Source organism: Puma concolor, chromosome A3, assembly GCF_028749965.1.
Source record: "Puma concolor isolate L17-30 chromosome A3, mPumCon1.1.hap2, whole genome shotgun sequence".
Lineage (NCBI taxonomy): Eukaryota > Metazoa > Chordata > Mammalia > Carnivora > Felidae > Puma > Puma concolor.
The window spans coordinates 21,351,833-21,376,351 of NC_141669.1; the positions used below are offsets into that span (position 1 = coordinate 21,351,833).

At 57.1% G+C, this 24,519-nt stretch overlaps 1 protein-coding gene across 9 annotated transcripts in view; it reads right to left on the reverse strand.

Moving 5' to 3' along the window:
- OTOF (otoferlin) overlaps positions 1-24,519 on the reverse strand; it is a 93,907-nt gene that overhangs the window by 12,623 nt on the left and 56,765 nt on the right. For 6 of the 9 annotated variants that reach the window (XM_086700185.1, XM_086700179.1, XM_086700178.1 and 3 more), the window contains 22 exons: positions 19,798-19,929; positions 16,173-16,235; positions 15,701-15,785; positions 12,981-13,140; positions 12,437-12,623; positions 10,290-10,476; positions 8,342-8,565; positions 7,780-7,888; positions 7,086-7,266; positions 6,847-6,967; positions 6,167-6,267; positions 5,956-6,046; positions 5,695-5,811; positions 5,204-5,356; positions 4,625-4,814; positions 4,420-4,544; positions 3,940-4,074; positions 3,076-3,237; positions 2,776-2,895; positions 2,154-2,315; positions 1,889-2,051; positions 1,258-1,388 (listed from right to left, as the gene is read on the reverse strand). In XM_086700185.1, the coding sequence (XP_086556311.1) occupies positions 1,258-1,388; positions 1,889-2,051; positions 2,154-2,315; positions 2,776-2,895; positions 3,076-3,237; positions 3,940-4,074; positions 4,420-4,544; positions 4,625-4,814; positions 5,204-5,356; positions 5,695-5,811; positions 5,956-6,046; positions 6,167-6,267; positions 6,847-6,967; positions 7,086-7,266; positions 7,780-7,888; positions 8,342-8,565; positions 10,290-10,476; positions 12,437-12,623; positions 12,981-13,140; positions 15,701-15,785; positions 16,173-16,235; positions 19,798-19,929 (3,099 nt within the window). The remainder of the gene's footprint in view (positions 1-1,257; positions 1,389-1,888; positions 2,052-2,153; positions 2,316-2,775; positions 2,896-3,075; positions 3,238-3,939; positions 4,075-4,419; positions 4,545-4,624; positions 4,815-5,203; positions 5,357-5,694; positions 5,812-5,955; positions 6,047-6,166; positions 6,268-6,846; positions 6,968-7,085; positions 7,267-7,779; positions 7,889-8,341; positions 8,566-10,289; positions 10,477-12,436; positions 12,624-12,980; positions 13,141-15,700; positions 15,786-16,172; positions 16,236-19,797; positions 19,930-24,519) is intronic. The other 3 variants (XM_086700186.1, XM_086700180.1, XM_086700181.1) reach the window with 1 other exon arrangement.

The following is a 24,519-nucleotide window of genomic DNA, read 5'->3' on the forward strand; positions in this document are numbered from 1 at the left end:
AGAGGGCCCTGGTGAAAACGCCCCAGCGGAGCCCAGGGCCTGGGGAAAGGTGGCGAAGCTTGGGCCTGTGCTGTCCTCTGTCTTGTTCACTGATGCTCTGAAATGACAGGGCCCACCCCCGGCCCCAGGAGGAGCCCCCGGGGAGGGAGCCAAGGGGTCATGGGATCTCCAGGCCCAGCCCCCCAGCAGCGGGCTTTCCTGGCAGTGCTGTGGGCCAGGCCCTGGCCCGTATCTGCTCCCCTTTCCTGAGAACCATGCCCAGTGCTAACTCAGCCAGCCGGCGGGGACTCTGTGGGGTTAAGTAAGGACTGTGGGCCAAGGGAAGGTCATTTCAGACCAAGCTCAGACCTCAGAAGCTAGGAGGAGCCCCAGGCTGTGTGGAGCACGTGAGGTCAGGAATGGGATGGAGATAATGTGGTAGGGAAGAAGCCCACATCCAGCCCCTTGGTGCTGTCTGGACTCAGGATGGCCTGGTTCAGGCCGGCCTCCTCCCCACCCTCCCCTGCAGGTGCCATCTCTGCATCTAAACCCCAGAGGCCAGGTCCCCCTCTGGCAGATAAACGTCCCCTAGTCCCAAGACCAAGAGGAAGAAGGAGCTTCCACCTGGAAATCCTTCCCCAGCCCAGGCCTAGGCAGGGCTGCTCTTTTTTTAAACATTTTTTTTTTCAACGTTTATTTATTTTTTTGGGACAGAGAGAGACAGAGCATGAACGGGGGAGGGGCAGAGAGAGAGGGAGACACAGAATCGGAAACAGGCTCCAGGCTCCGAGCCATCAGCCCAGAGCCCGACGCGGGGCTCGAACTCACGGACCGCGAGATCGTGACCTGGCTGAAGTCGGACGCTTAACCGACTGCGCCACCCAGGCGCCCCTAGGCAGGGCTGCTCTTTAAAGGCTGGGATGGAAACGCAGGGACCTTCTGGAAAGAACGCTCGTGCTCACACAAGGAGCCTAGTGTCTACGTGGTGTGGCTTGTTGGAGTAAAAATAATTACAGGCTATCACCTCAAACGGTCACTGCTCCCTCTGTCTCTCGTACGTGCACACCACTCGCTCGTGCACGTGTGCACGTTCACATGCACACTCAGGCATGTACACGCAGGACCGACAGTCTTACATTCCAGGACAGTGTTTGGATGGACCGCTTGCACACGTAGCCAGGGTGGGCCCTCGACCGTGACATGCCAAAGGAGGCGGCCCCGCTCGCGAGAAGTGTCACACATTCCCAGCAGGCGCAGGACTGACCCCACGCGCCTTACCGCGTCCAGCTTCACCATGGTCTCCAGCTTCTGGACAGGCACCTCTGGCTCCATGTTCACCACGACCTCCCCTGGGGGGTGAGAGGAGGGACCGCCATCGCACAGCACACGGCGACCCCGAGGGAGCCTGCCTGGACAGAGAGATGGACAGACAGGCAGACGGACAGAAAGGAGCAGGAGTAACAGTGAGAGTCGGAAGTGGCTGGAAGGACCAGAGGCCTAAAGCTGATTCTGGAACTTTCTGAGGCAAGAGGGAGGGACAGAGCAGTTGGGCATACGGAGAGGCAGAAAGGGAGCCAGAGAGAAGGCTGAGCTGCAGTGAAACAGGGGAGGTTGGGCTGGGAGGGAGGCTGGAAGGGAGGCTTGGGTCTCCTCCAAGAGCCGGTAGAGGAAGCCACCTGCCCCCGGGGCCCTCTAAGGGTGTGTCTGGCTCCAGCCCTTTCTGGCTCTAGAGCGAGGGGTGGCCAAAGGTAGCCTTGGTCCCCAGGATGGGGCCTCCCCTGGTCTCCCCCACACCCACTTGGGGATGCCCCCTGCAGAGCCAGCTGGCGGCTTCAAGGCCTGGACTGCGGGCAGGAGCCCCTCCCGTGGGCCGATGCAGCCGGGCCCGGGCTTCGGGGTGTGGCCATACCCGTGGTGTTCCAGTTGGGCGCCGAGCGGTCTGGGGGCCTGTAGATGAAGCGCCTCAGAGAGCTGACGGCGTGGGAACCCACCAGGGTGTAGCGGCCGAAGGCCCGGCAGTCCACCACTCGGATGTTCAGGGGCGGGTGCAGCAGCTCATTCTCCGGGAGGTCCTGGGGGATGTGGGCCGAGGGCAGCCCGGGCTCAAGGGGGGCCCCGAGGAGCCGGGCCACCCCCAGCCACACCAGCCGCACCCCACCCTGCCCGGCACCCACCACTTCAAACCACTTGACGAGGGTGTTGAAGTTGGGGTTCTTCTTGTAATTGTGGATCAGGGACGACTGCACCCCCTTCCCCGCACACTCGATGTCTACCCGCGGCCGGTCCACCTGGGCCAGGTTGACCCGCTTCAGGTCCCGCAGGCCCCAGAAGAGCACCTGGGCCGGGGGGAGAGGAGAGCCCCCTCAGCGGGGCCGTTTGAGGGTGGGCTGGGCCCCCTGAGAAGGAACTGGGCCGTGGGTGGGCAGCAAGACTGGAGGGGCAGGGCCCCGAGAGCTGATGAGAGGCAGGTGTCCCTAAGGCGCTTCGGGGCGAGGGTGGGTGTGGGGGCGAGGACAGGAGGGCTGGGGAAGGTCCCGGAACGAGGCAGTGTAACTCAGTGCAGGCTGAGCAGCCACTGGATGGGGGTGTGGGGGGGGAGCTTGGCTCTGTGCTGGCTCTGGGTGTGACCTTGGACAAGTCACTTCCCCTGCTAGGCCCTCAGTCTCCTGGGTGCCAACCACGTAAAGTGTGCACAAGAGCCCTGCTGGAAAGAGAGTCAAGGGGGCAAGGAAGCCAGAACACGGCAGGGCCTGTCCAGGGCAGGGACAGGAGGACCCCGACGGAGCCCTCACACACCTCGATTCGGTATTTGCTGAGCACGGGCCGGATGCCAACGGGCACAGGCATGATGGGACCTCGGTCCATGTCCCCCGGGCCGTTGATGGGTGGCAGGTCTGCCTTCCCCGCAGGCCCAATCTGGGGAATGGGAGTCACAGTATCACACTCTCCTTCCCCGTGAGTTCTCTGACAGGTGAAATGGCCGATGCCCCGGGCCCCTGATGCCCCGGGCCACCACCAGCTTCGGTCAAGCCGGCCTCGCGGCGGGACGGGGAGGATAGCCGCCCCCGGCCCTGGCCCCCCTCCCCGCGGCCCCACCTGCAGCAGCTCGAAGGCAGCCAGCAGGTCCCCGGCAGTGGCGTTGCCGCGGTAGATCTGGTAGTACTCGAGCTGGGGTGGGAAGCGGGGTGGACAGTACGCCTCGTCCGCCATCTTCACCAGGGGCTTGGCGAAGGTCCGGCCCATGAAGTCGGCTTTGCCCTGACGGGACAAATGACCGAGGTGGCCTCCCAGGTCCCGAGTTGACCGCGCACGTTCGCGCCTGGGATCCCGGTCAGTCCTCGCCGTAGCCCCGGCAGCTGAGGGGCGGGTGCGACCACCCCATTTTACAGATGGGGACACCAGGCCTTAGGGCCCACCGCAGACTCGGCCAAGGCCACGCTGGCAGCGAATGGCAGACTCGGGACTGGCAGTGAGATCGTCCTACGTCTAGTTCAGGGCTCTCGGGGTATCCCAGCAGCTGGAGCGGTGGCTCCCCAGCTCTGCAGGGGTCGCCTCAATCCTTGCTTGCCCAATCCAGAGCTCCCACGGAGAGCCGTGGGGCCGTTGCTGATTGCAGTAGGTGTGGGCAGGGGGCTTAGGGGCCCAGGGACGTGGGCAGGCTGGTGGTACCAGGCCTTGCTGGCAGATGTCCTGGTGATTCTGGGCCTGAGCTGGTCCAGTCTGTGGCAGGAGGTAGGGACACCCTGGCCCAGCTCCTCCCTGAGATCCCGGTGGCCCACGGCATCGGGAAGGGGTTGGCCGGCAGTGACAGGGCAGGAGACATGTGGCTGCTGACCCGCCCCCACCCCAGCTTCCCGGCAAGCACCCTGGTGCTGGGTGCAGACAGCCGGAGGTGGCTGTTGAGGTAGGTGCAACGCAGGGATGAAGGCATAGGTCCCTGGTTCTGGAGCCCACCCGTACCATGGTGTCCTGGTCGTAGATTTCGATGACGATGATGGGGGGGTCATCCCGCAACTCATGGGCTTCGCCATATAGTTCCAGGTTGTCGAACACCAGCATCTGGTCCCAGGTGGGGCACAGGGTCTCATTCAGCACCTGCGGCACCGGGCAGCGGGGCGGTGGGTAATGGGCGGTGGGGGGAGGTGCGGGCAGATACATGAGCACGAGTCACCCCCAGTGGCCGCAGCTTCCAGGGACTCCAGGGAAAGGGGTGTCATGTTGGTCCCAAGGCCCCTCCCAACCCCCATGTCTTTCCTTTCCTCTGTGGTGGATGCAACCACAATTAAAGCCTTTACCAGTGTGGTGGGGGCCTGCAGACATCTGCGAGGCTGTCCTCCAGGGATCTGGGGTGCTGGCTGATCTGTTCTTCCAGGTCCCACACACTCACAGGCTCCCCAGTACTCCAGAGCAGAGCCACTCCCTCCTGCCCCGGGCCCTCACCTCCGTGCACTGACTCTGGTTGATGAAGAAGACGCGGGCGAAGGGGTCCGAGAGGCCGCTGCTGTCGGCAGCGAAGAGGCTGCGAGCCTGGTACATGTGGGCCCGGAGCTGGAACGCCTGCTTCTCTGTGGGGTAGAGCAGGCTGAGGCTCCCGGGGCCGGGGCTGGGAGCCAGGGGCGGCCCAGGCCCAGGGGCCGTCACTCACTGGTGTAGACCAGGCTGATGGGCGGGAAGGCGTGCAGGCCCAGGCCCTGGGCTGCCTTGACCTCCTCGAAGCCGCAGGGCAGGCCGCACAGGAAGTCCTTGCGCTGCTTGCTCAGGCCCAGCCACAGGTAGAGCTCCAGCTTGGCCTGCACCGTCCAGCCCACGGAGCCGAAGCCCCGCTTGCCCGGCAGCTGGGGGTGGGCGTGGGGTCAGCTGCCCGGCCCCATGGGGTGAGGGAGGGGTGGGGGGCCTGGCAGAGGCCTTGGTCAGAGCTGCCCCTGCCCCTCCAAAGCCGTCCCACGGGACGGGAGGGGGGGCGGGGGAGGGGGACTGGGGTGGGAAGAGTGCGGGGGGGGGGGGGGGGGAGGGGAGGGGCGGGCCAGGCGCTGCCCCCTCCCCCTCTTGCTGTTCTCTCCAGCTCTTCTCTGAGCACCTGCTACTTGAGGGCTCAGGCCTGCCAGCCCCAGGGCTGGGGGCCCACTCCCTCCAAGGGGAGGCTGATCCCTTGAAGGAAGCCAGATGCAAACCCTGGCCCCTAGCCCCGCCCCGCCCCCCCCAAGCCTCGCTCCCCTTCTGGCACCTTGAGGAAGAGCGTCTTGACCTTGGCGCAGTCCTTGCCCAGCTCCTCCTCAACGATGGAGAAGAGCAGGTCCTTGGAGGGCACCCTGGCGTAGGCGGTGCGCTTGTTGTTGTTCATCATCCAGATGAAGACGTCGGGGATGCTGTGCTGAGGCTGGGGTCAGGGGCGAGGGGGGCCGCTAAGGGAGGGGTCCTGCCACGGGGCCTGACTGACCCTCAGCATCTCTGCCTCAGAGGGCCAGGCCTGGGTCTGCAGAGCAGAGGGGACCCGGATGCCGGGTCCTCCTTCCCCTCCCACGGGTGGAGTGGAGAGAACACACGACAGGACGAAGGGCTTATTCACCACCCCTGTCCCCTGAGGGCTGTCAGAGAAGGAGGGGCCTCCTCGGTGGTCCTGCCCAGCCCCTTCCTGTGCAGCAACCCCTTCTCCGCTCTAGTCACTCCGGTTTAGGGGACGGGCACCCCCTCTCCGAGCGCTGACGGGGGCCACACCTCGTCTGCCAGGAAGCGCAGTTTCTGCAGGAAATTCTGGCACAGCCTCAGCTTGTCCCGCACCGTGTGCCGCTTCACCTGTGCCCGCAAGGTCTTGGCCTGCTGCCCCATACTCTCCTGTGTGTGTGTGGAGGGTGCTATGAGTGGGGCTCAGGCCATGCTGCACGGTGGAGGGGGCTGGCCCCGGTGGCCGTGACCTCGGAGACAGATGTCCCCCCACCACCTCCGGCACCCTCCCCCCCAGCCCCGGTGTGTCCTCACCAGCTCCCGCATGCAGGACTTGAGGCGCTCCCTGTCCAGCCTGGTGCGGGACGAGTGGCCCTGGTCCTTGTCAGCGAGGGAGAGGAAGCGGCTGGGGGACAAGGGGGGCAGGGCTCAGCGGAGCCCACGGGCCAGCAGGGGGCCTGCAGATACCTCCTTCCTTGCCCAGCCCCCCCCTTCCAGCCCCTCACTCCCCACCCTCTCGTCTCACTAGCAGCCACAGCTGAGCTCCTCCAGAACACCCCGCAGGCGACGCTCCGGATAGGACTTCTCTGTCTTTATCATCTCCTGCACATCGTTCAGGCCTTCTTCCTATGGCCCCGGAGTGAGGCTGAGCCCCAGCCCCCCAACCTCAGCCTCCCCAGACGTCTCCCCCCATGCATCAGGGGACCGCGGGGCTAGCGACCTGGGACCTCTCACTAGCGCCATGCTCCCCGGCCCCTTCCCCAGGGTCCTGCCACTTTACGGAAACCACCAATTCCCCAGGTTCTGTTTCTTCCAGAAGGAAGAAGCCCCCTCTGGGCTGTGGGGCTGTGGTCCCGGTGGACTTGCTGGGACTGGGCAGAACTCAGGGCTAGATGGGGGGTGGGAGGGCAGTGCGGGCCACAGACAGAGGGAGTGGCCAGCGGCCCCCAGGGGACACCAGGAACGGATGGGCCAGGACTCCCGGACTCCACTCCAGGTAGCCCTTGGGCCCTCCGCCCACTCCCGGGACATGGGAGCAGGGACAGGAAGAGAGGTCCTGCTGGGGCTATTCCTGCGATCCTCACCCCCTGTCCCCCACCCTCCCCATGGCAAGCTGCTGGGCAGGCTGCCTTGTGTGTTGCAGGGGAGGCTCCCAAGCTGGGCAAGGCCCTCCGAAGTGCCCCGCGCCCCCAGCCTGGCCCTGACCAGCTTGTCCGCGATGTGGTCCATGATGTTGGCGTTGTAGAGGCGGCGACGCTGGTCGGGCCACCAGCTCTTGATGTAGATGCAGGGCTTGCGCTCCAGGTAGGGCAGATGGAAGTAGTTCCTGGGTGGGAGGAGGTGGGGGGTTGAGGACTAGGGCCCCCGGAGGTGGGAGGGCCAGGCCGTGAGAGTCGGGAGGCGGCAGGCAGGGCCTCTCAGGACCTTGCATGTACTTGGCTCACCTGTCGGTGATCTGGGGCCGCATGGGCGGAGTTGAGGACACCGAGGCCAGGTCCCCACCCTCACCGGCATCTTCATCACTGGAGTTCTGGATCAGATCTACTTCTTCCTCATCCCCAGGCTCCTTCTGGGGCCTAGGCCGCTGGGGCCGCGACAGGCCATCAACTTCATTCCCATAGTTGCCTGGAGGCAGAAAGCGGCAGGTGAGGGCCTAGAGTCCTTTCCCCCCAGGCTCCTGCCAGCTGATCCACTGCTTCGGGTTTGTGGGAGCGAAGAGGTGAATCAGGGAGTGGGGAGGGTGCCACGAGTCTACCTGCTGGGACACGATAGAACGCTAGCCAGGGGAAGGCGCCCACGTCCTCCGCCCCTTGCGAAGATCTTGCTAACGGCCCTGCTGACCGCTGAGCTCGAGGTCCAGCTTCGGGCATGGCTGTATTCCTACTCTGTCCCCTCTCCCTTCTGCAGGGAAGACTTTCTTCCTCATGTCCGGAACACAGCTCAGCCCTGCAGGTGGTACCCTTGTGGGCGGGTGTGTGCCCTCGCGTAGGTACACTGGGTACTATGTGGGTGCTTCAGGACGTGCAAAGGGAAGCGGTCAAAGTTTCCCTCCCCTGCCCCCGCCTGTGGTGCAGGGCCTGGTGGTCACTACCCAGCAGTTCCCAGGCCTGAAGACCCCTCTGTGAGCCCAGCACTCACCTATGGTCACCTCAAACGTGATTGGCTTGTCTCCATTTTTCCGGTCGATCATTGAGGCCTCTAGGAAGGCTCCGAATAGAAAGAATTCTTCCATTTTCCCCGTGCAGCTCTGTGGGGAAGGTGGTTCAAACCATCCCCAAACCTCAGCAAGGATGTTGGGCCCAGTGCCAGGCTTCTCCCTACTCCTTTACAGACGGGCCTTGTGGGCTGATGGTGGGGGACATCCCACCCCATTGTGCCGAGGCCCAAATTCTTTTGCCCTCCAGCCTGGACATCCCTGGACAAGGACCACCATGGCCAGGAACAGGGCAGAGATGAGGCTCCATTTGGGGACCTCCAGGCAGAGTCAGGCACAAGCAGTAGGAAGGAACAGAGGCCCCCAGCAGGGCGCGGGCTCCTGCTTCCCTGGGAAGGAGGCCTCGTCATGGGGTCTTGCCCTCTGAGGCAGACAGGACAGCCACAGGCAGAGCCCAGGCCCAGGCTGCCACGGCGGGAAGCGGGCTGAGCTGGGGGCTCTGGAGGACAGCCCAGCGCCCCCCCCCCCCCGCCCCCGGGACCTCACCTCCGAGACAGGCGTGGCCTGCTCCACCTGCACCTCCGTGGAGCTGGTCAGCTCAGGATTGGAGGTGTCCAGGATCTCCACCGCCAGGCCCAGCATGAGGCGGGCGCGGAACGACACGCCCTCCCCCAGGCCCTCATTCAGGTCCTGGTGCTCGTCCAGCAGCGTGTAGTTGCGTGTAGAGCCGTACATGTTCACCCAGGCCGGGCCCAGCGTGGGCAGGAAGCCTGTGGGCCACGGGGAGAGGGACAAGGGGCTCACCCGGGGTGGTGGGACCTCTTGCGGGGGCTCCGGCCTGCACCTCCTGGTTGCAGAGCTGAGGACCCCGTGCCTTGCTCGGTGAAATGTCTGAGGCCAGAGACAGCCTGCGGGCTGGCGAGCGGCTAACAGGAGGCTGCAGGGAGAGCTCGCGTCTGCTGTGCGTGGACAGGCTTGGGGAGGCCTTCCCCCTGGCCAGGAGCACTTCCCTGGGTCACGCTCCCTGCTCCCTGGCATCTGGAGCAGGGCTGCCCACAGTCTACTTGAAAGACGGATGCCAGCTCGTCTCAAACTCCTCAGCGTGGCCTTTTGGCCCTTTGCTGCCTGTGTAGATAGGCACCTCACCGGGCATCCCACCCGCTTCCGCTGACCTCCCCCTTCCTCTCCGAAGATCCCCCCTCTGTCCGGGGAGGCCGGCCCAACGCCTCGTCCCTACTAACTTCTCCCGTTTGTTGGAATTTGTGGTCTCCTGTGTGACACAGGGTCCAGTTCTGCTGCGTGTGCTTTGTTGGTTTGGTTTTTGTTCTGCCTGGTTTAAAACAAATTATAGCCTTTTGTAGCAACGTGGATGGAACTGGAGAGTGTTATGCTAAGGGAGATAAGTCACACAGAGAGAGACAGATACCATATGTTTTCACTCTTATGTGGATCCTGAGAAACTTAACAGAAGACCATGGGGGAGGAGAAGGGAAAAAAAAAAGTTAGAGAAGGAGGGAGCCAAAGCATAAGAGACTCTTAAAAACTGAGAATACACTGAGGGTTGATGGGGAGTGGCGGGGTGGGTGATGGGCATCGAGGAGGGCACCTGTTGGGATGAGCACTGGGTGTTGCATGGAAACCAATTTGACAATAAATTTCATATTAAAAAAAACAAATTATACCATTTAAAAAAATCAAGATATACTTTACAGGATATAAAATTCACCATTTTAAAATGTGATCCTTTACATAATAGAAAGTTCGCCGTTCTCAAATGTGCATTTTGGAGGTTTTTAGTATATTCACCGTGTTGTACAACCATCACCTAATTCCAGAACACTTGCACCCCTTCCCCCAAGAAACCCTGTACCTATTCGCAGTTAGTCCCACTTCCCCTCCCCCACAACCACTAACCTACTTCCTGGTTATACGGATTTGCCTGTTCTGGACATTTCGTATACACGAAATCATATAATATGTGGCCTTTTGTGCCTTTGGCCTTAGGTTTTGAGCATTTGGTAGCACATCCGCCTCTCTAGTCCCCAGTGAACACCATGAGGACAGGAATGGATACTTCTCTTGCTCTATTTCCCTGGTACCCAGTGCCTGGGTCCTAGAAGGGGTCAGTCCCTACGAGTCTGTAGATAGGGACTATGGCAGCAGTCCACACATATATATATGTAACCTATATGTATACACACATAATTATTTTCATCTTACAGATGGGAAAACAGGTTCAAAGATCACACAGCTACTAACTGTCAGGGCTGGGGTTCAAACCCAAGCAGCCTGGCTCAGGCAGGCTCTGTCAGCTCTGTGCAGACCTGAGCCATGACTTTCCTTTGAGGCAGGGGTTGCTGACCAAGCCCTCACGATGCCCAGGCCCTTCAGGCTGAGGTGTGAGATGGTGGAGGTGTGGAGGTGTGAGGGGGGAGGTCTTACTCCCTCCTTCCGTTCAGTCCCCTCCCCCCTAGCCCAGTCTCCTGCTGCTGACCTTTGTCTCCATCATTAGAAATCTTGCGCAGGTCAATGAAGTGGGTGCCGATGGCCACGTCGTTGACCTTGTCGGAATCTCGGATCTGCACCTTCATGCGCTTGCAGAGTGGGGGGAACAGGTCTGTAAAGATGACCTGCTCATTCCACAGTGGCTCGTAGCTGCTTTTCTGTACTGATGTCTTGCCCTGGTGGGAGGGAGCGAAGGTTAGGGTTTGTGTGTGTGTGTGTGTGTGTGTGTGTGTGCGTGTACGCATATGTGTGGTGTGTGTATATCACATGCATGCATATATGTATATGTATGTGTGGTGTGTGTATGTGTGCAAGTGTATGTGTCTATGTGGTGTGCATATGTGTGCATATGTATATGTGTATATGCATGTGTGGGGGTGTGTGGGTACATGTTTGTGTATGTATGCATATGTATATGTGTATGTATGTATGTGGGGTATGTGTGTATGCCTGTGTGTGTGTGTGGTGTGTGTATGCATGTGTACATGTGGGGTGTATGTATGTGTATGTGGTATGTATATGCATGTGTATATTGTGGTGTCTGTATATGTGCATGTATATTATATAATGGTGTGTGTATGTGCACACATGTATGTATGTGTGCATTCATGTGTGTGGGGTATGTATACATGTGTACATGTGGGGTGTGTGTGATATGTATATATGTGTGTATGCATGTGTGTATGTGTGGGCTGTGTGGATGTATATGTGTATGTGCATTATGTATGCATGCATATGTGTACGTGTAGGACGTGTGTATGTGTGGAGTGTGCGTATGCATCTGTGTATGTGTGATGTGCGCATATTTGTGTGTATGTGTATGTGTGGCATGTGTGTATGTATATGTGGTATGTGTATATGCATGGGTATGCATGCGTATGTGTCGTGTGTATGCATGCCCATGTGTATTGTATGTATGTATATGGGCTATGCATATATGCATGTGGTATGTGTGTATGCATGTGTACATCTGGGGTGTGTGCATGTGTATATCATATGTGTATATGTGTGCATATATGTGTACGTGTGTATGCATGGTGTCTGTATATGTGCAATGTGTATGTGCACATATGTATGTGTATGTGTGTATTCATGTGTGTAGGTGTGGTCTGTGTATGCATGTGTACATGTGAGGTGTGTGTATGTGATATGTGTATATGTGTGTATGTGTGATGTGTGTATTTGTGTGTATGTGTATGTGTGATTATGTATGTATACATGGTATGTATATATGCATGTGTGTGCATGTGTGTATGTGTGTGGGGGATGTGCATATACACGTGTATGCATGTGTATGTGTGGCATGTGTGTATCCATACGTGGTATGTGTACATGTGTGTATGCATGTGTGTATGTGGGATTGTGTATGTATATATGGTATGTCTACATGTGTGTGCACGCATGTGTGTATGTGTGTATGTGGTATATATATGCATGTGTGCATGTGTGTATGTGTATGCGTGGGATATGTGTATGTATATGTGGTATGTGTATATGCGTGTGTATGCATGTGTGTGTGGGATGTGTGTATGTACGCATACATGTATGTATATGTAGGTATACGGGGCATGTGGTATGTATGTATGCATGTGTACATCTGAGGTGTGTGTATGTGTATGTGTATGTGTGTGTATGGATGGTGTTTGCATGTATGCATGTATATGTGTACATGTGCTGTGTGTGCACACATGTATGTATGTGTATGTGTGTATTCATGTGTGGGGTATACATGTATGCATGTGGGGGGATGTGTGTATGTATATGTGGTATGTGTATATGCATGTGTATGCATGTGTGTATGTGTATGTGTGGCATGTGTGTATGTGTGTGTGTACTTATATCCGGCAGGTGCTCTCCCCCATTGCAGCCTCTCAGACTCTCCTCCCTTTCAATGCTCCTGCCTTAGCTCTTGGTGTCTAGCACACAGAGGCAGGGAGGACCCCCAACCTGGCCTTGGCCCCAGCCCCTCTCAGCTGGAGCTCCCCTCACCTCTCTCTTCCAATGCACCAGGGGATCGAAGGCGTCACCCGGCTTCTGATTTTGCCCACATCCTCCTCCAGACCCCTCCCCCAATCATCTTGCACCTCTAACGCTTCTCACCCCAAACCCAGCTTCCTGTATCCTGCACCCCAGTACCTTCTGGCCGGCAAAGAAGACTTGCACGTAGGGGTCAACAAGGTCCTTGTTCTCCCCGATGAACGCCTTCTTCACGTTGGCCATGAGGCTGGTGTTCATACGGGGCAGCCCTTCTGCTCGGTAAATCTTCACGTAGAACCGGGCCCACTGGCGTTCGGGGGGCACCCCCTCGGGGAGCAGCAAGTTCCTGCCAGTATATACAGCTAAGGCTGTGGTGGCCCGGCCTGGGCACGCCGGTCCTGCCCTGGCGTCGGCAGACCTTTGGGGCCTGGAACAATCTCCGTGAACTCCTGCCCCCCGGCCCCCCTCCCCCACGCCCCACCGCCTCAGTCCTTCCTCTCCTGGGAGGAGAGTCTGCGGATGCCGAGACCAGCCCTGCCCTCGGTCTTTCTTGGAGGAGCTGGGCTGTCTGGGGGTGGGCGAGGACAGGGGTGAGGGAAGTGAGGGGTGGGGTCTGAGGGCCAAGTCCTCCCCAGGGTCTCCTGCTGGGGAAAGGAAGGATTAGGTCAGGTGTCCAGGGGCTGTGGCGGGATGGGAGCCTCACCCTTCAATGTCATCCTCGTCTGTCTCGTTGGCCTTGTGGGGCGTCTTGATGTTGTCCCCCTTGCCCACCACGGCCACGTCACACTTCACGTAGCCCTTCAGCCCGGCGGAGATGTCGTCGGGGTCCGACAGGATGGCCCACTTGTGGTGGAACTGGTGCTCTGCAGTGGCGAGGGGTGGGGACTGCACCTGCCGCCCTGGGACAGCTGCAGAGCGGCGGGGCCGAGCGTCTTTAGGCCCCGGGTCCCCAGCATGGCCAGGAGGAGACAGAGGCTCCCAGAGGGGCGAGCAGCTGGGACAAGGTCCCGCATCCCTGAGTGTGGTGTCTTTGAAGAGAAGACCCTCCAGACTGGTTTCTTGGCCCGCAGCCCTCCTAGCCCACCCCTGCGGACAACCTGCACACAGCTGCCGGACAGAACCTTCAGAGAGGCTTCCCCTCCCTCACTCCTCCTTTCGAACCATCTGGGGCTCGCCAGTGCTTGGGGTATCTAGACCACGGACCTTGGCGTGGTCTGTGGGGCCTCCCGATTCAGCCCTGCCTGGCTCACCCCACTCATCCCACCCTGCCCCTGTGCTCCTGCGGGGCCCGGCTGCTTTCTCCTCTCCGAACAATTCGAGGTGCTCTTCATACCCCTCTGCCTTTATAGCTGCGGTCCTCTGAGCTTGGAATGGCTCCTTCCTACCCTTCCCCCATCCGAACTTCTCTGACACCCGCCAGGGAAGGCTTGCTGGGCTGGGAGGTTGCAAGCACTCCAGGCCTCCTCTACGAGGTACCAGAGGATGGGCGTGGCCTCGTACGACCCTTCCTCATCTCCAGCAGGGAGCAGTGGTGACTGAGCAGTGTCCCTGAGGCTGCATCTGATGGCGCAAATGTGGTCCTGCCAGGGTGAAAACAGGCCCCGGTCCCCGGGAAAGCCTACCAGCTCCATAAGATCCTGCTACCACTGACTCCCAGCAGCACCCAGGAGTCCCGTGCCCCTGGCATCGTGCTTCCAGCGACTCCGTGGCTGGGTCAGCGACCAGGGACTCATCGGGGAGGTCAGGCCAAAACAGAGGCCATCAGAGTGCAGACATCAGTGCCCCAGCTGAAGGGGCCATGTGGCTTCAGGCTCCTCTGAAGGGTACCAGGCTCGGGAACAGATTCAGGAGAAGCAGCAAATCTGGCGGTGGGTTACCCTAGCGGAGAGCCTGGACTTTGGGCCCCCCTGGGCCTGGGTTCGCATTCTTTTCCTTTCCCTGGACCCGCTATGTAAGCTTGCTGAGCCTGTTTTCCTGCCAGTGAAACGCAGTGATGATGTCTACACGGGGCCGTGGGGGGTAGGCCCGCCGGGACGGTGTGCAATAGCCGTGTGCCTGGCACTTAACAGGTGCTCCCTGAGTGGCGGTGGTTCCCTCACCAGAACTCTACCGCCGGGAAGCCCAGGCGCCCACGTCAGGCTCCTCACTCACTCTCCAAACCCCTGCTACCGGTACGGCGCTGGGAAGCCTCCTCAAGGATGCCAGTGTCACGCCAGCCCACGGCCCACAGCGGGGACTGCTTCCCCGGGAGGCACCAGATCGAGACTGGCCCTCTTCCCTGCTCCCTACAGCGCTAATGGTCACCGGGGCCACCCTCTGCTGAGGACCACGGCGTGTGTGTGGCGGTGGAAAAGGCTGGCGTGGCAGCCGGGAGACCAGGTTCTACTCCCAGGAGGCTCCGGGCAAGTCTCTTCAGTACCCTGGGCCTCAGTTTCTTCATCTTCATAGAAAAGCTGGACTAGATGTTTTAAGGTCTCTTGCAGGTTGAGTGTTCTATGATTTTGTGATGTTTGTGTGTATCACCTTGGGTCTGGGCTCCGATTCCCTAGTCTAAGTCACAGAGCGTGCACCAGCCGAATGTCTACGAGGTCGAACCGGAAGAAATCGCCAATTTATTTAACTTAATAGTTTAGTGGCACCTTGTCTCATCTGTAAAATGGGAAGGAACGCTGATGCCTACCTCCCTGTTTCGTGAGGGTCAAATATGACACTCTGGGTGACATTGTATTGTCCCTGTCCAAGGGCCCAATGGAGTCATTATTGCCTCCTGAGTGGTGGGTTCACTTCAGGGACACGGGCTGGGGCCCGGTGCCGGCTTGGATGCCCGTGGTTCCCGAGCTGGCCGTGTGCTCAGTTAGTCATCATCATCTGGCAGGCTGAGGGCACCTCCCCTGCCCGGCCCATGCCTCACGAGTCCTCTGGGCCACCCCTCAGGGTTCCCTCACCAACCGCATCCAGTGTCGGCCCGCGGGGACCCATAATGCTACTAGTCCCCACAGCCCCTCATGGCTGTTCTCGGGAGGCCCGGGTCCCTCGATGGATGGTCGGCGGGCCCCGCATCCCTCAGAAGCCGCCACACTGCATTTGTGGGGAGGACAGTGTGGCTCCGTGGGCGTCTGGAGTCACACAGCCTGATTTCGCCCCAGACCGACTGGGTGACTGGGGGGAAGCCCCAGCGCTTTTCTGAGCCCCGGGCCCCTCAGGTCAAAAAAAGGGGGCGATGCCCTTACCCTGCGGGGCTCCTGTGAATCCGGCAGCCTGAACACAGGTAGTCACGGCGGCCGTGTGCAGCACCCCATCATGCCACGCCCCCCAGTGGCCTCACACTGACTTTATGGTCCTGGCCAGGCTTGGCCCAGGGATCACCAGGGCGGGAAGGACGGCGAGTGCCACACTTGCTGAGCTGTGGGCACAGATACTCACCAGGCTGGGAGTACACAGTTCCCACATCCATCTTGAAGGACCCCACCAGGGTACCGCTTCGCAGCAGGTTCTTGGAGTGAATCACCTTCCGGGCAGAACCACCAGCCCCCAGTCAGGTGGGGCAGGGCTGAGGCTTTCCGCGGGGTAGGGGTGTGGTGGTCTGATGGTGGCACCACCTGTCTTTCTGGGCCATGGAGCCTTTCGGTGAAGCGGGAGGGCATTTGGCAGGGCAGGGACGGCTCGCTGAGGCTCAGCATCAATCTCTCCTGCCCTCATTTTTGCTGACTGCCAGGTACGGGTCACTAGGTCAGACCCTACACAGAGGCACCTGGCTAAACAGGTGACAGGGGCCCAAATCAGCCCGGCTGTGTGTCTGGGCACGGGGCTGCCTTTTAACGGTTGGTCCGCCCGGAGGGGTGCCCTTTTGGAGGGCACACGAAGGGGCAGTTTGAGCTAGTGGCTCCCCACTCACCGAGATCTTGATGATCTTGTCGAACATGACGTCCGGAGAGACGTGGAAGTCGAAGACGAAGTACTAGAGGGGGAAGGACCCAGAGCTGCTCTCACCCAGCGGACAGCGGCTAACGGCCTAAGGCAGTGATGAGTCCCTCCCTCCTAGCAGTGCCCGTTCGTACTCTGGCCATTTCCCCTGAGCCCCGAAGTTCAGGCGAGCAGCGGTGGTCGCCACTGGTCCCCCCTGACCCCGCGGCAGGTGGGAGCTGTGTGGCTTTGGGCAGCACCCTGTCTGAATCTGTTTCCTGAGCTGTGAAATGGGAGTAACGACACCCAGCTCAGAGCCTCGGTAAGATACCACAAGATACCGTGCAGTTAATACAGGCAACACAGTGCCCTTAAGCCACGATGCTCTACTGCCTAGAAGGTCTGTCCTGATTTCAGCGGCCGTTGAAATGTAAAATAAGGCCGTGAAGGCACCTAATTTGCTGTAAATGTAAAATGTGGTGGGTGTGAACTGCCTCCCTGAGCTGGGAGCTGCCCTCACCCCCTGCCCCATTTCTCCTGGCCTTGGTGTGCAGGTGCCAGGAACGAGAGTGGGAGGGCAGCGCACAGAGGGACCGATGCTTTGGTGAATGTGTGGGCAGAGACAAGGAAGAAACGTTGCCAACAGGCTTCGGGTCAATGTCTAAGGAGAGCCTGTTCCTGGCTTCTGGGGACTCACACTAGAGCACTGTGGGTAAGAGTGCTGCCTTTAGAACCAGACCGACCGAGTTTTTACTGTTAGGCCAATCGCTTCCTCCCTGGGTCTCAGTTTACCACCCTGGGAGAGTGCTCGGGGCTGCCGTGTTGAACTGCCCCAGGGGCACCATCAAAGGGGGGGCGGGGTTTGGAGGCCTGGTCATGAAGTCTGAACGAGCTGACCCTTGTTAAGCGTTCAACCCATGCGTGCACGTGGTCAGTGCCCCGTACACGCCAACTGCTGTGTGTGACGCAACACGTCCGGGTGGCACTGGCCGGGGGCACTGAAGCTCTGGAGAGGTGGGTGGAGATCTAGACATGCAGGTGACAACTGACGCCTTGGGGCTGGGGGCGGTACCCAAGGAGAGAACGGGAAGGGACCGGTCCAGGGCAGGGCTCCAAGAAGCAGCAGAAGGCTCAGGGGGCATGTCAGGAAAGGCAGTGGGGGAAGGGCTGGAGAGAAGGGGAAAGGAACAGAGAGGCCCCCGGGGCGGGGGAGGGGGGGTGGGTCGTGGAGAGGATGGAAAGGGCTGGGCAGTCAAGAGAGAGGCACGTGGACTTATGCTTAGGGACCGCATGGTCTTTGGTGACCCAGAGGAGGACAGTTTCAGTGAAGCCAGGGGGCAGAGATCGAGGCATGACTGGGAAGAGAGGCAGTGGGGACAGCCCACATAGTTGGACTGTGAGTGTGAGGACAGAAAGGGGTGGTCACTAGGAAGTACGTGGGATTGGGAAAGACGTGGCTAGATGGAGGGGTGGGTGGGTGGATAGACACACAGACTTCTAGTTCCTGTCCCTGAGCAGTGGGGTTTCCCCTAGTTGTACTCGGAGAGAATACTCAAGAGTAGAACACCTTGTAGGCAAAGGAGGAGCTGAGGGAAAAGTGAAGGCAGAGTTGGGGGCGCTGAGTGGACTGGGTAATGCTAAATTCTATGGGAAGAAGAAAGAGAAGGATCTAGGGCAGAGGGGAGAGGTGGTTTAGGCAGAAGGAAGATGCCAGTGACTTGGACCAGATGTGCCCACAGAGAAGGGGTCTTGGCCTGGACTTGAGCAGTCAGGCTGTTCTAGGAGGGCAATGGCCTTGAGCCTCCCTCCACATGAAGACCGGTCTCGAGCTGGGCAGGAGGCAAAGGCTAGGCCAGCTGTCTCAGAGCTGTGTCAGCCGCAGCAGAGTGAGCTAGCCAAGCTAGAACCAGAATTTTGCACTCTCGGAGTGGTCTTGTGGTCATATTCCTTGTATTTCCCGAGCATATTTCCCTGGTCTAACCACCTAGAAGTCTGCTAAGTCGTGCTGATTGTTCTCATCTCCCTCCCTTGCATTGAGTGGAGTCAAAGGAAGCTTCCTGCCAACTCGGAGAATTAGCCAGAAGTAGCACACCTCTGGGACTGGGGATATTTTTCAATGAAGAGGAACATGGCATAGGACAAGAAGCAAAAGAAAAGAAAGCCCCACTTTGGGACCAGGAGGAATCATGGGAAGATCATTTGCAGTGGTGGTTCTCAACGGGGGCGATGGGGCGGGACATTTGGCAAGGCCCGGAGACCGGTGGGGGTTGCCACTGACATCGAGTAGGTAGGAGCCAGGGATGCTGCTCAACATCCCACCATTCACAGTCTAGCCCCTTATACCAAAAACTGGCCCCAAATGTCCACAGTGATGAGTTTGAGAAACCCTGGTTTAGAGGAAACATAAGTTAAATCAGAGCTACCTGGGTTTGTGAAAAAGAACAAACGTGATGGAGAACAAATTTAAGATTCACGTGAGTGGAAGGAATAGTCTTGGTGCATATAAACATGGGGTTTGGGAAACTGTTTCTAGGCTAGAACTAGGCGGTGGCCTGTTCAGGCAAAAACTGTCATCTTTGCGGCTCCCGTGTTGCCAGGCATGGGCTTGAAGCGCATCACATACTCAGCAATGTTTGGTTCTCTCCTGGGGTGGGGGGGGGGGGCTGGGGGAGGAGGGACGAGGAGGGAGTAACCATCTGCAAAGTGTTACCCAACGCTTCCAGGGACACGCCAGGCTCTGGGCTGGGCCACAGTGATGCAGGAGACCGGGAGCCTCCAGTCCACCAGGGACAGAGACACGAAGGACCAACCGCAATTCAGAGACGTTATTGCCACAGAAAAAGAAGTGCATTGACTTCTGACCCAGAGAGTGCAAGGAGGACCGCTCCACGGCAAGGACACCTGGCCTGGGCTCTGGAGGGTGAGTAGGAGTTTGCTGGAGACACACAGAGTGGGGCGAGCAGCTCTGTTTTCTTGGGACAGAGGAAGCAAGCTGGACGAAACACGAGGTGTGCGGGGCGGGTGCGAGGTGAGCCTCTGAGTCAGCCAAACGTGGCTTTGCCACATCAAATAACCATGGAAGGCCAGGGGCACCTGTCTCCGTATCCATTAAGGGAAAGCAGACTCTTATCTACGTTGGAGGCTTTTCCAGTGAGGGATGTGCCCTGATGTGAGATCAGAGATGTGGAGGCGGAATTTCCTGACTCCTGGGAAGGTCGATACGTGGGGCTGGGGGCTGGGGATTTCCTGAGCACTGGTGTCCCAGCCGTGTGGGCCTGTGGGCTTTTTCTCTCTCATGCCCTAAGAGTCAAGGCCAGTGCTCTGGGAGGATCCCCACAGAGGTTCAGGCACCATGGAGGCAGCCCGGCAGACAGGGTGACTCTGGCCCTTAGCATCTGGGCAAGGACTTTCTTCAGGACCTTCGATGTCCCCTCGTGTAAAATGGGCTTAATGGGTTGTAACAGCACAGGCCACGGTCCCCCTTGCTGGTAGCCCTTCGTGCCCCTTGACTCCCAGCTGCTCCTAATGGGCCTGGGTTGGGGGCGGTGGCTGGAGCCCAGCCTCCTGCTACATTTAGGGAAGTCTCATCCCCCCACCCAGGGCCACAGGGCACTGACCTCATTGTAGTAGGGGCAGTTAGTGGACTCCTTCATGGATGTGTACTTCTTGTCGTCGCCCACCTCCACGCACACCACGGGGTCCATGTTCAAGCCCACGAGCTGCCGAGCCTCAATCACAGTGATGCTGACCTTCGGGCGGGAGAGGGGGAGGCCAGAGGTAAGCCGCGTGAGCCTTGCCGCTCGTCCTCCTGGAGTCGGGGCCCAGGAGCAGGGAGCCAACAACGGACTTGGGTTCCAGCCCGAGCACTGTCTCTAATCTGCTGCGGATCCCGGGCTCTTTTCCCCACTAAGCCTCAGTGTCTTCATTTATAAGGAAGGGCGTGGGCTGGATAAGCTGGAAGTGTGTGTTGCAATTACCAGCAGGGAGGAGAAAGGCGCTGCTTAAAAACCAGGGTCTCTGGTGGGGCCAGGCATCAGTATTTTCAAAGCTCGCAGGGATTTCAAGTGTTCCCCCAGCCTCCAGGGCTCCACCGCCTAGAGGGCTGCAAACCACTCCCTGGGTTTCATGCGCTCAGGGATTAAGCTTTCTATGTCTTCATTGATGTGCCTTTAATTTCCTGCCCCAGCATCTCTCATTTTAAGATTGCAGGGGCGCCTGGGTGGCGCAGTCGGTTAAGCGTCCGACTTCAGCCAGGTCGCGATCTCGCGGTCCGGGAGTTCGAGCCCTGCGTCGGGCTCTGGGCTGATGGCTCAGAGCCTGGAGCCTGTTTCCGATTCTGTGTCTCCCTCTCTCTCTCTGCCCCACCCCCGTTCATGCTCAGTCTCTCTCTGTCCCAAAAATAAATAATCGTTGAAAATAAAAAAAAAAAAAAAAATTAAGATTGCAGGCCTCCGAGAGTGCTTCGTGTTTCTGGAATTCCCCCCACCCACCCCGCTTTCCACATTCCTGGTTTCCCCCTTTTGTTTAATCTGTTTGGGAACCTGAGCCACCTTTGCTGGCTTGATGCTGTGTGTTTTGTGGGTTCTGTGTCTTTTCAGGGGGCGTCCAGCTCCCTGGAATCTTACGTCTATGCTGGGAAGCCCTTTTTAAGTTGTTCATTCATTCAACAAATGTTCATGTTCTGCACTGTTTGTGCAGAGCCTGATGTGGGCCTTGATCTCACGAATTGTGAGATCATGACCCGAACTAAAGTCAGGAGTCGGACGCTTCACCGACTGAGTCACCTAGGTGCCCCCTGAACCTTCATTTTAAGCCATCAGTTCTTGCTTTGGATTTGGAGGTGTCAGTCCCCATTGGGGTGGCCATGACAAAATAGAAAGAGGCACAGGTTTGGGTTGGCTGGGCTGGCATTCAGCCCCAGACCTTATACATGACCAAGGGTGAGAGGAGGCACCCGTGCAGGCTCACGGAGTGAGCTCTAAGTGGAAACACCATCCATCCACAAAGTTGGGTGAAGGTTAAATGAGATAATGTGTGTCACAGTGCCTCATAAACAAGCTCTAGAAAATATGAGCTATTGTTATAAATGGCTTCTCAAAGTCTCCCAAATAGGTAGGGTCCTGTAGATGCTTACGATAGTTCCGTTTGACTCTCTCGAACTTGCGTTTCAACAAAACAGCCTGTGCTAAGCTGGTGTTAGCATTTACCTCAGCTCATTCCTCCAGTGAAACTGTGGGCCTTACTTTTTATACTTCTCATCTTGGAGATTTGGTATTTCAATCGTTGTGCTTCGATGCAACTTCTAAATACGATTTTACTCAAGAAAATCATGCTCCCGTTTCATAAAAAAAAACTGTAACCATGAAAATGATCATCCACTGTATCCATCGAAGTCTTATAAATATTCCAAGGGCCAAGAAGAATCCACACATCAAAACTAACGATGTTAAGAAAAATAAAAACTTCAGTGCCAATGAGAACATTGCCAAGAAAGTATACAGAACTGGAGACTGAATATTTACTAATTGAAGCAACACTTGAACTACGAAAGTAAGCATTTCTATTTGGAACTTGAAGTGCCAAAGGCAATGAAGCTCAGACTCCAGAGCTCTGGAGAAGTTTAATAATTACCATTTCTTCAGGGAGCTAAAAAGGAAATATAGCTAATCAACTTAGCTCTGGGAAGTTGCCTGTGAAGAGAGTAGGCAGGCACTACAAGTCCTTCTGGAATATTCTTGCACAGTGGTTTATAGGGTTTTAACCTCTATGAAAGTTTGTATGCCAAAGGCTTAAAAAAAAATCTCATTAGATTTTCCCACAATTAACCCCCTCCATTAAAAAATAAAAACACTTTCTGTAACTCAAGACTGGAAAGTAGACAGACACAGTTTTGGCATAATAAGGCAGTAAGATATGCCATCAAGAGATTAACCTTCCAAATGTGAGCAGTTGGTTAGTTTTTATGGTTTTTATCCAGAGGCCCAGGCGTGATGCCAGTGTTTTTGCCCTCTCCTCCTTCTCAGGACCCAAAGTCTCCACCTTCTTCTACTGAGCAGAGCCAACAATGGTGAGCAACCCTGGTTGGAGCTCTGACACCCAGGAGGGAAAGGGTGGGGAGGGGAGGAGGGCAGAGGGTTGAAAGGAGCAAAGGGTGGGGGCGTGGGAAGAGAAGGGCTCCAGAGGTGCTCTTTTGTAGCTGAGGGGTGGCCCTGCAAGGAACCCTGAAACCATTGAGGTCACTGTATGGTGTTAGTGGGGGAGGGGAGTGTTATTCCTGCTGCATCCCCATCCCCCACCTGGAGCTCTATGGGGGGGGGGGTAGGGGCATATGTCACTTGGACTTGAAATTTAAAACAAATTTTGAATTAGTCAGTCAGAGAAAGACAAATGTCATACGACTTCACTCATACGAGGACTTTAAGAGACAAAACAGATGACCATAAGGGAAGGGACACGAAAAAAATACAAAAACAGGGAGGGGGACAAAACAGAAGAGGCTCATAAATATGGAGAACAAACTGAGGGTTACGGGAGGGGTTGTGGGAGGGGGGATGGGCTAAATGGGTCAGGGGCATCAAGGAACCTACTCCTGAAATCATTGTTGCACTAGATGCTAACTAACTTGGATGTAAGTTAAAAATTAATTAATTAAAAATAAATATAAAACAAATAAAACAAATTTTGAGGGAGGGGATTGGCCATCCTTTCCTTCCATTCTCCAATCATCAGCAGAGGACTTGATTTTTCCAGGGTAGAAGATGAGAAGGCAAATAGACCCATGAAGGGCCTGACTGATCAGCTGATCGGGGAGACTCTTGGTAATTGCCTATTCAGCCCTCTCCTTCCAAGATAAGGGGCCTAATCTCCAGGTGGCTTCATGAGGCCGTCACAAGGAACAGTGCTGACTGTAAACCTATACCTCTGTCCTGGAAGAACCCAAGAGTCATGGTGCTCTGTGACCTGCTTCCAAGGGATCCGATTGTGCCGCAAGAACATCGGCAGGGAGCTGGAGACAGCAGGTGGCAGGCCCGTGAGAGCCGCCCTTCCGAAACACCCTTTGCCTTTTCTCATCTCCAGATGGCTGAGATGGGACATGACCAGATATGCATTTTGAGAAGATCAGTCCAGTGGTGGCATAGAGGTTGGAGCGGAAGAGGCATTATGAGGGTGGGGAGATCAGACAGGAAGTGGGTGCAATATTGCAGTTGAGGCTGGGGTTGAGGGTCAGTGGCAGGGAGATGACACAGAGGTGAGAACGTATTAGGTCTTGGCGCCCAGAAGAGAGGGCAGGGAACACACTCAGGACCCCATGACCCACCGAGAACATGTCTGCTAAGTGCTCAGATTTGCTCACTCTGGTGGGGGAAACTGCATATTCGCTGGGATGAGAATGTGGCTTCTCGCCTTGGAGATGCCAATAATCAGGAAAGGGTTTGCACATTACATACATTCTAACCAGAAGAAACAAAGGGGATGGGTATGCCATGGCCTTTTCCCTGTTCCCAGTCCTCGGGGTCCTTCCCAGATCTGAGTTCATCTAAGTCCCTCTCCTCCCACCAGCTGGGTGCGCTTTCTCAGGTCTTTCTAACTGGGCAAAGCCAAGTTCTCCAGAGAGTGACATTCCTTTGGTAGGTTTTCTTGCTTTCTACATTGTATTTATTGGAAGTAAGAATAAATCCACGCTCGTATCCTCAGAGCGCTCTGTCCAAGTGTGTCGATACTTATAGTTGAGATGTGAACGAGCCTGTCAGAAAGTACTATGTTACTCGGTTAAATACGACAACTGTTCTGTTCAATTCAGGATGTTTGCAAAGTCTTTGGCGGGGGAAAGTGGGGTCCACTTAATAAAGGTCTCTGTCAGGAAGCAGTTTGAAAGAGCTTTGAGAACAATCAGTAGGTAGTGAGCCAAAGATAAATGGGGGGGTGGGGACCAGAGGGGGTGACTGTCCAAGAGGCTCAATTAGAAAGAAATTAGTCACTCGGACTGCTTCGGTTGGACACCCTTGCACTTGAACCCTGAGTTGACCTTTGAATAACTGTGTGACCTAGGGTAAGCTCCTTACTCTCCTTGTGCCTCAGTTTCTCACCTATGAAATGTAGTAATACTTATATTTAGGAGGGTGTAAGAATTATATTAACTTAAATGGAAAACACACAAACACACACACACACACACACACACACACACACACACAGTTCCTAGCATAGTACCTGTAAGCCTTCTAGAAAATAACAGTTATATTAACCATTTTCTATGTGCCTTTACGTGGCAGGCCGGTGACACTGTAAAGGAAACAGTATCTGGAAATACAAAGACCAACAGATCTTTGTCCTTTGGA